Source organism: Carassius auratus, chromosome 6, assembly GCF_003368295.1.
Source record: "Carassius auratus strain Wakin chromosome 6, ASM336829v1, whole genome shotgun sequence".
NCBI lineage: Eukaryota > Metazoa > Chordata > Actinopteri > Cypriniformes > Cyprinidae > Carassius > Carassius auratus.
Window position 1 is genome coordinate 4,846,587 of NC_039248.1, and position 9,803 is coordinate 4,856,389.

A 9,803-nucleotide genomic window follows, 5' to 3' on the forward strand; every position below is an offset into this window, starting at 1 on the left:
GTGCCTGAATGATTATAGGTGGAAAACTGCTTAGTAGGTGAGTTATGAATTCATCCAAACTAATTTTGAGACATGCCACTTACTGCATGATATTGTATGACTAAAAATGTTTTACAATGGAACAAATCATTCTGGCAGCTATAAGCCTGTTTTATGACTTATTATGGCATATTATAATAGATTTCTTCTCAACTGAACAGAAAATCTGAATTCTTGTGCTTACCATTTAACCTTGATGTTTATAATATTTATTATGTGTTAATGTAATAATGTGATATTTAATAATTAAATATGTAATATTGTTTTTGTGGCATTTTAAAAACATGTGAAGTCATTTCAATCTTTTTAAGCAATTGAAAAAGAGAAGCGCCTAAAAACTTACTTGCAATTTACTGTGAACCTGGACCAGTCATAATTAGCACGGGTATTTATATGGGTCAACTTCGATTTTTCATTTACGCCAAAAATCATTTTCATTTAAGATATTTTGTAATTTTCCTACCGTAAATCTATCAAAACGTAATTTTTGATTAGTAATATGCATTGCTAAGAACTTCACTTGGCCAAGTTTAAAGGCGATTTTCTCAGTATTTAAACTGTTTTTTTTTTTTTTGCACCCTCAGATTTCAGATTGTCAAGTAGTTGTATCTCAGCCAAATATTGTCCTATCCCAACAAAGCATCAATCAATGCAAAGCTTATTTATTCAGCTTTTCCTTTAAAAAAAAGTTCCATTTGACTAGTTTTGTGGTCCAGGGTCACATACAACAAAATCCTGAACATAATTTGAGATAGATAATAACACTATATTCATTTGTAATTAAAGTTATTTTCCTGTGTATTACTAGTGAAGCTGCTTTGAAACGTTTGACTACTGTGTGCCCAGGTTTTGGCGCCATCGTATATGACGACATCTTTGATGCGGCCGCGTAGTGGGCGTGGCTACGTTGTGCGTGGAGTCCGTGGGCGGAGCTGGACGGTCGGCGAGCCGCCTGGTGGTAGCGTGACTGATTTCTGCTGTCCGCTCATCGTCATCATACACCCAGAGAGACGCTTCGGAAGCCGGTGCAACGATGTCCGACGACGAGCAGCAAGAGCAGACCATCGCCGAGGACTTGGTCGTGACCAAGTACAAGATGGGCGGTGACATCGCCAACCGTGAGTTTGACGTTTTAGTGCTGGAGGTGTAGAGTCAGTGACACGGGCCTCCACGCTGCTTTCTCGCGCATGCCATGTGTTAGGACGCGATGAGCGGCTCGGCACACGAGACCCCTGCGCTCCGACCTACATAGCATGCAGCAGATTGAGACCTCCTTCAAATGCATAGTTGTTCCTCTTGTACATGTTTATAAATCCTGTACACTTTTTTGCAGTTCTACAGAACCGAGGAGGGACTCATTCTAGAGCTAATGCTAGCTAGCATTAGCCCTCAGTGCATGTCAGTTGTACACTTGTGGCTCTTGCATTGCCAGCTGGTAGAGGTTAGTCCTCAAAGGCATGGGTTATTAGTGAGCTGTCTGGATGAATATGTCCACTACTGCCTTGCTGTGGCAGAACAGTGACTTGAGAGCTTACAAATCCCATTTATCAGCGTTGCTCTCACAGGTAGTGAACTTCAGTTGGTGAGGTGATGCTGACAGGGATTTTGACATTATCAGTCCAGATTCTTTATTTTTTTATTTTTTGCACCGTGAATTTGAATGGTCGTGCAATACTCTTTGAGCTCCAGTGATTCCAAGTTATGTACAAATGTTTCAGACTTCATTGTTGAGACTACATTGGTTTCAAATGAGAAGTTTCTTCCCTCATATAAGCTCAAGCATCTGTTATTTGTATATGTTATCTGATTCTCAACTGGTTCTCTTTCAGGACCCTAATTGAAAAAAAAATGCACCAAAGTTTGCACTAAAATTTGGTGTTAAGTGGTGTTTATATTACATCTTGAACCATTATGGTTTCTAACTGCGTCTCACTGCATTATTCACTCTCTTCGCTTCTGTTCAAATGTATGCGAATGCTGGAGGTGGTAAACACGTGATGTGAAGAAGTTTAGCATTTATCTCACTGTGTTCTGATTTCTGAACTTTTTATTTAGATGACTAGGACAAGGATTCGTTAGACTTTCATTTAGTGAGCATATGACTCCGTTCAGTTTTCTGAATAACATCTTGAAGGTGCCGCCACATTGCAGATTTTCACAGGCGAAGTCCAGTCATTTCAGTATCAATCCATGTGATCTGGAAGCTGGAAAGCAAGGGGTTACACATTCACCATTCTAACCAACAGAAAGCTGCTTGGTTTGAAAGTGACATCTTTGTGAGCCTAACATCAAACCCTATAGACAACAGACAGTTAAACATTTTTTTTTTTTTACCCATAAATATTCTTCTCGTTCTTTTCTTTTTAGAGGCGCTGAGGGTCGTCATCGATGCAGCCAAACCAGGAGTGTCAGTTCTCAGCCTCTGTGTGAAAGGAGATGCTTTCATCATGGCAGAGACTGGGAAGGTCTTTAAGAAAGAGAAAGACATGAAGAAAGGTGAGACAGAGATGGAGACGTGGCTAAATGCTTGTGGCTTTAAATTGAGCCCATTTAGAATAGATGAAATAGTAATAGATCCTCCAGAGAAATCTGCAGGCCTCGTTTGATATCACTGTCTCCTCACACTTTATGCAGAAGGTCTTTTTGTTGAGGATTGGTGGTTGTCCTTTCTTGCAGGCATTGCGTTCCCCACCAGTGTGTCAGTCAATAACTGTGTCTGCCACTTCTCTCCCCTGAAGAGCGACCCCGACTACACGCTGAAAGATGGAGATTTGGTCAAAATGTAGGCAAACTCCCCTCTCAGTTCGTCTGCGTCTGTCTGACCTCCCCATGTCTTTTCCTTCCTCTCCTTTTCCTCAAGTCACTCTCTTTCCTCTTCCTCAGCTCATCTTGTCTGCAGTGTTCTCTGCTCTTCCAATCGTGTCTTCCTGCTTGTTCACTTGTTTTTATGTGATCCACACATGCAACTTTGCATGTTAATATTACACTTAACACGTGTTTTTAATGTTGACTCTGCAATTAAAAAGTGTCCTGGAATCTCTTCTAGAACCTGTAATTGTCCATGTCAATGTATTTCCTATTATAGCAAGACATCTTTATGGTCTGGTACTTTTGATTCATTTTTATTGTATTTATTTGAAGGTGCTCGAAGTCTTGCTGTTTATTTGCCTTGTTCTCAGGTTACCCTCCTGAATTTCTCTTCTCTCTCAACAGTGATTTAGGGGTACATGTCGACGGCTTCATCTCCAACGTGGCCCATAGCTTTGTTATTGGAGCTACTAAGGTTTGTGTGCATATACTGTATATGCTTTTCTTCCCCACTGTTTCTGCGCTTCCTCTAGCATCACACTAATTGCAACAATAAACCCCGACACAAAACTAGTGACTTTCCGGCTGAATGTACATGTATTCTGTCATTTTGTGGTTTGAATTTCTTTCAGGAAGCACCTGTGACAGGAAGGAAGGCTGATGTCATCAAAGCAGCACACCTGTGTGCGGAAGCAGCTTTGCGTCTCGTCAAACCCGGCAACCAGGTTAGTACATACTTCATAATTAAAGAGGCTAATAGTTAAGGTTGACTATTTTAAACATCTATGAGAATATGAGTGGAAAGCACCTCAATACAAGATTGCACAGAAATCTAAAAAACTGTCTTATATCAAGGTGTTTTGTCTTTTTTTTTTCTGCCCTATTTACCTTTGAAGAACACTCAAGTAACAGAGGCCTGGAATAAGATTGCTCAGTCATTCAAGTGCCATCCGATTGAGGGTGAGTTATGGCTGTTATATCATTTGGGAAAGCCCGACCGCAATTAAAACATTATCCATCCAGAGAGTATTGTGGAGTTTGAAGGTGTGGTGGTTAGTAAACCCATTACTCAGCAAAACTGGGAATGAAAACTCATTATTTCTACAAAAATGGGACTAGCTTGATATCTGATATTTGCTTTAAAGGGACAGCTCATCCAAAAAAATCATCATGTGAATCATTGTGTATTTTTGAAGTACAAAAAAGTTATTTTTAATGAAACCTGAGAGATTTCTCTCCCTACTTTGAAAGTCCTTGGAACCAAAGCTTTCATGCATTAAGAAATTCATAGAGATTTTAAAGAGTAATCCATATGAATCAAGTGATTTCATCTGAGTGAACAGATTCGCACATAAACATTGATCAACTACACGCATACATGAAGAATATCAGATATGATAAACTGAAGCTCAAACGTGTTTCGTTTGAGTTATGAACCAACCCTTTAATTGTATTTCATCACATAAAACATCAAAGACAAACAACCCAAAGCACATGCAGGTGCCAACGGGCCATTATTGACAGTTCTTCTCTTTTGGTCTTGGACAGGTATGCTGTCCCATCAACTGAAGCAGCATGTTATTGATGGAGAAAAGACCATTATCCAGAACCCTACAGATCAACAAAGGTATAAAACAAACCTGAACATTGAATTTCTCAATGTTCTCAAACATCCCTATCCAAGCAAGCAAATTTTTATGACACCTCTGAGCCCAGGTACAATATTTGCAGTTAAAGTGGGATTTAGTATTTTAGTATTATTAAAAATGGCTTCTTTTCTCTAAGATTTGGGTGGATTCTTTTGACTTAAAGGGACACTAAGTAGGAATTACTCCCATCTAGTGGTGAAATTGTATTTTGCATTCAAACTAATTTTGCTCTCCAGCGCCTCGCTTTTTCAAATGCGCGTTGCATCTACGGTAGGCGATATGTACCAAAAAGCTTTGACAGGATGTCTTCTAATAGCACTTCGTCGAGTTTTCCTTCAGGTGAACAGGTGTGTTATTTCAAACAAACAGCAACATGACCATAAACAAACGAATGTTACAGTATGAATTACTGACTGTGGAAAACATGAAATATTGTAATTAGTAGTTATGTCTAATTTATTCGTTATATTTTCTGAATTATATGCATTGTTAGATATAAAAAAAATATTGTAATATAGATTGTAACACTGACTTACCTGTCGAGAAGAAAACTGGCCACTTCAGCGTCTCTTTTGAAATCTTTATCAAGCATTAGCTCTTTCCACCTAGAAAAAGCTTCCCCGACATTAACTCTTGTTTTCTGTAATCTACGGTCACGTTTCCTTTTACGTTCTATTTTTGACTGTTTTGGCGACGATGTTTTCTTCTCCTGTGGCGCGGCATATGTATGGTCCATAATAAGAATGCAATCCAGACTTTTAAACTTGCCGGTGCAGTTTCAAGCGCCTCTCACTGCTCTGCACCTGCGTTTCTGGCTCTGACCGAAAACGCGTTGTGGAAACGCGTTGGCTTAGTACTTTTTGTCCCTCTCTGCTATTATAGTTTTGCAAGATGGCGGAACTACATGGAAGCCTCCATCGACCTACCCGTCCCATGTATATAAAGATAATAAATTCTTCATTTACGATGATTAGTTTAAACATTGGCATAGGTATTTGTACACCATTGAGGGCATATTTATGAATAAAAATATTGATTTTAGATAATAAAATACCTAAAAAGTTACTTATTGTCCCTTTAAGGTGCAAGCAATCACAAACAGAATAACAATCAGGAGAGAGATTTTCAGGGGCAAGCACAACAATCTCCACTGTTTGTCTCATTACAGGAAGGACCACGAGAAGGCAGAGTTTGAAGTTCATGAAGTTTATGCCGTGGATGTGCTGATCAGCACAGGAGAGGGAAAGGCAAGTCATTTTAAATGTGTTCAGCATATTTGTAATTAAATAGATTTGATTGTATACTGTAGAGACACATGGACATTTAACCTGAATGATTTCACCAATAGGCAAGAGATGGCGGCCAGAGGACAACCATCTACAAACGGGACCCCAGTAAGCAGTATGGGCTGAAAATGAAGACCTCAAGAATGTTCTTCAGCGAGGTGGAGAGGCGCTTTGACGCTATGCCCTTCACTCTTAGGTGGGCAGCAGCACGATCCTCCAATTTGTTTGGTTTCTAATGGGCTAAATCAAGAAGTGCATCTGGACTATAAGTCGCATTTATTTAGAACCAAGAACCAAGAGAAAACATTACCGTCTACAGCCGCAAGAGGGCGCTCTATGCTGCTCAATGTAGGCTACAGGAGAACTGAGCAGCATCTCTGGCAACATAGAGCGCCCTCTTGCGGTTGTAGCTGGTAACGTTTTCTCTTGGTTAATTTCTCTAGGTTCATGTCAAATTAATTTTTATAAATAAGTCGCACCTGACTATAAGTCACAGGACCAGCCAAACTATGAAAAAAAAGAGCGACTTATAGTCCGGAAAATACGGTACCGTATTTTTCCGCACTATACGGTGCACTTAAAAGCCTTTAATTTTCTAAAAAAATGACAGTGCGCCTTATAATCTGGTGCGCCCTATATATGAAAACAGTTCTAAAATAGGCCATTCATTGAAGGTGCACCTTATAATCCAGTGCACCTTATAGTCTGGAAAATACGGTACATTTGGACCCAAAGGATGTGATTTTTTTTTTTTTTTTTTTGATGGATGTGTGAGAGATGAGAATGCTAGGACAATGACTTTGAAACTTGGTGGATAAATGTATGGTTTAGATTTCGGTAAACAGTAGACTTTGTGTCCTGCAGGGCGTTTGAGGATGAAGGAAAGGCTCGTTTGGGAGTGGTGGAGTGTGCCAAACATGAGCTCCTGCAGCCTTTTAGTGTGCTGAATGAGAAAGAAGGTCAGTTTCATTATCTTCGCGGCATTTCTTCCTGCTTTGACCTCTTTCTTTACCTGGGAAACCTCTCTTTCCACCTGTATCTGTCTTTAGGTGAATTTGTGGCTCAGTTTAAGTTCACAGTGCTGCTGATGGCCAATGGACCCTTGAAAATCACCAGTGGACCACTTGAGGCAGAACTTTACAAGTCTGAATATGATGTTCAAGATCCTGAACTAAAGGTATGTTAGACCCATCGATTCTATTAAAATGTACCATAAATGAGGGGTTTTCCTAGCATGATGTTTTGGGTTCTTCTGTCATTTTCAGTCTCTGATCCAGAGTTCTGCAAGTCGCAAGGCACAGAAGAAGAAGAAAAAGAAGGTGAGGCCTTTGCTTTAAGAAGGAACAATCCTCATGCTGTTCCCAAACAAAACACAAAATGAGAAGTTCATTAGAATGAAACAAGAAGAAAGAAGCTTTAAGCTCAATTTCTGGACACACCATTTGCACTCCTGTAAAAAACGAAAGAAATTTTCCCACATCACTATTATATGGCTTGAGATAATGGAATATGGCATGCAGGTTCTATGACAGCCATGCAGGTTTTAATGGGTGCATTTGAGCTTTTTAAACTGTCGAGGAAATCTGGTTATTTTGTTGAAATGAATACCATCAGTCAGGCATCTTCATTCATGTGTCTTTCTGATTCCTTTTGTTTTAGGCCTCCAAAACTGCAGAGACCGCTACAGGCCAACCAGCTGAGAATGAAGTTGCAGCTAAATAGAGAAGACTCCCCCGAAACGACAACATTTCACACTCGCCCTACTGTTTATCCTCATCAGATCTGATCAAGAGTCACTGTTAAAGCCTGTGTTTAAAGCCTCCCCGTCATGGAGAAATGTCATTTAGATTTGGACTTCTGAGCGAGTGCAACAAATTTGTACTTTCATAATGATTCTATTAACTCTTTTGAAGCACTCGATTTACATTTCAACTGGAACGCAATGCCTTTTCAAAATGTAATTAAAAAAAGCTTCGCAGTTCTTTTGTAGAGTTGCGTTTTTCACAACTTGTACTGGTGACTGTTTGAAATGCTTTATTCGGCCCAAAGCTTCATTTGAAACTGTGTTACATTAGATTAAGTGGAAACGAATTCGATTTGCAGCTATTTCTCAGGGTTCTAAAGTAAAATATCTCCCTTATATGAGAAGTAGTTTTGTACAATTAAGATTGAGAACACATTTGTGGAGAATTTCATGACTAGGATTGGAATTCAGTGTGTAGAATTCCTAAGCACTCCATTGCTGTGATGCTATAGCATTTCCAAAAAGGGAAAAATTAAGTCTCTTTCTTCAACTGCCATCCCTTTCACATGTCACATTTGAAGATGACATTAGGGAATGTATTGGTCATACTTTATTCCTGCCCATTTTTTTTCTCTCTCCACATTTTTATGTCCTGTTATCTTTTGTTGATGCAGGGAAATTTTCCAAACAAACTTTAAGTTGTAATAATTGAAGTTAATATTAGAAACTGATTTATTAGGGATTTGGTTAAAGTTCTGGTCCAAGATACACTAAAGCTACTTCAACCCAATAAAAAAAGGTTATAGCTTCCACTTGCCAAGAGCCAATATATTGTCACTTTATCTTCTATAAGCAATAGAGTGTCTGTTTGACTGAATCTACAGATCAAAATTAGGCTCAGACTGGATTGAGAAGCTTTCCCAGTGTCGTTTTACAATCCAGTCAGTGCAGTTATTTCAAGAGAGGTGATGGGAAGTGGCTCTAGAGCGTTTTTTGGACCAGTCCTATTACCTGAGACTGGTTTAATACATCTTTTGAAATGTTGGCTACTGTGACTTTTGTTCTGTTTCCAGACTGTAAAGGTTTTATGTGGCAAAGGAGCATGGAGGTTTGGACTTGACACAATTGTTTTTGTAGTACGAACCATCATATGGGACTATTTTACAACTAATGAAATAAAACATACGTTTGAATATATTTTCTTTAAGACTGTCATCATTAATTGTACAAATGCACACACTTTGTGCAAAGCTTTTGTATAGTTTGTGTACTAGGGTTGTTTAATTTGAGTTCTATGTTAGAAGCTCGAAGTATTTGTAATAGCTCTGAGAAAATGACAAACTTTTTGAACGTTTTGTGTCGATGTACTATTTATAAACCAGATAATTATATGTCTGCCGCTTTATTCCTATCTCCAGTAGGCAGAACTTTGAACCTTTGGATGGAAAAGTAGGGTTTCTTTTTATATATGACAACAGAGGGCGCTGTGCGGCCCAGACGATCAAAGTCATGTTGAAATTCATTCAGATGCGTGATCCAAGCTTTTCAGTTTCCTAGAGAGACTGAAATATGTTATTAAAATCGATAAAGTCCAAAGACCAGACACAAACATCCACAACAATACTTAAATCTAGCAATAGCTAAAATGTCTAATTCCACAACCACTTACCTGTGAAAAGACAGCTATCAATGAAATTTGTTAACAACACAATTTTAGTAGAGGATTTTTTTTTTATCCATTTAATAATTTACCTTAGGATTTTTTTTTCAACGAATCACAGGAGTCGGATCTTTTCAGTGATTCTGAACAAGTTCCGATTCCGGAACGACAACATGCGGAACAAGTTTCAATGTATTCGAAATATATCTAACGTTACAGCTTGATTTTCTTAGTTTAGTTTTATCCCCACACATACGAAACAGATACAGACTAAATAAAATAAATAACCTAAAAAAAGCGAGTATGTAAAATGGGATGCCAGGGTGACAGGTGAATACGTTTTTAATCAATCACGTAAATTGCTGAATCGTTTAAAATCAGTTCTCTGAAACGAACCGTTTAAAAGAATCGATTCGAAAATTAGGCTGTTAACGTCAAGATAAGTAGATTTTCTGTGGATCCAGAAGAAAGCTTGCATGAACAATCACTTTTTGTTTTGGGTGGGAATGTGGGGTGTAATGCTAACAAACCAATAGCTTGTGATCAAGGCCCGTTACAATCCAATCCCCGTTCCATAAGGGAGCCGGTGGGCGTGGTCGAAGGGCGATGGAGAGGCG

At 38.9% G+C, this 9,803-nt stretch overlaps 1 protein-coding gene across 1 annotated transcript; it reads left to right on the forward strand.

The window, feature by feature from the left end:
- Window positions 1-935: 935 nt before the first annotated feature.
- On the forward strand, window positions 936-8,723 carry LOC113091673 (proliferation-associated protein 2G4-like). Its single transcript, XM_026257277.1, has 13 exons — window positions 936-1,157; window positions 2,407-2,535; window positions 2,716-2,821; window positions 3,253-3,322; window positions 3,480-3,572; window positions 3,744-3,807; window positions 4,396-4,474; window positions 5,665-5,743; window positions 5,845-5,978; window positions 6,647-6,741; window positions 6,832-6,959; window positions 7,048-7,101; window positions 7,442-8,723. The coding sequence occupies exons 1-13, from the start codon at window positions 1,073-1,075 to the stop codon at window positions 7,502-7,504; spliced, it is 1,179 nt and encodes a 392-aa protein (XP_026113062.1). The 5' UTR covers window positions 936-1,072; the 3' UTR covers window positions 7,505-8,723.
- Window positions 8,724-9,803: the final 1,080 nt, after the last annotated feature.

What these genes read in the sequence shown, in the direction of transcription:
- LOC113091673 (XM_026257277.1), top strand. Translation starts at nt 1,073, where the DNA reads ATGTCCGACGACGAGCAGCAAGAGCAGACCATCGCCGAGGACTTGGTC. An exon ending in GATGGAGATTTGGTCAAAAT is followed by an intron (nt 2,822 to 3,252) that starts GTAGGCAAACTC and finishes CTCTCTCAACAG; the next exon opens with TGATTTAGGGGTACATGTCG. An exon ending in TGTGCTGAATGAGAAAGAAG is followed by an intron (nt 6,742 to 6,831) that starts GTCAGTTTCATT and finishes ATCTGTCTTTAG; the next exon opens with GTGAATTTGTGGCTCAGTTT.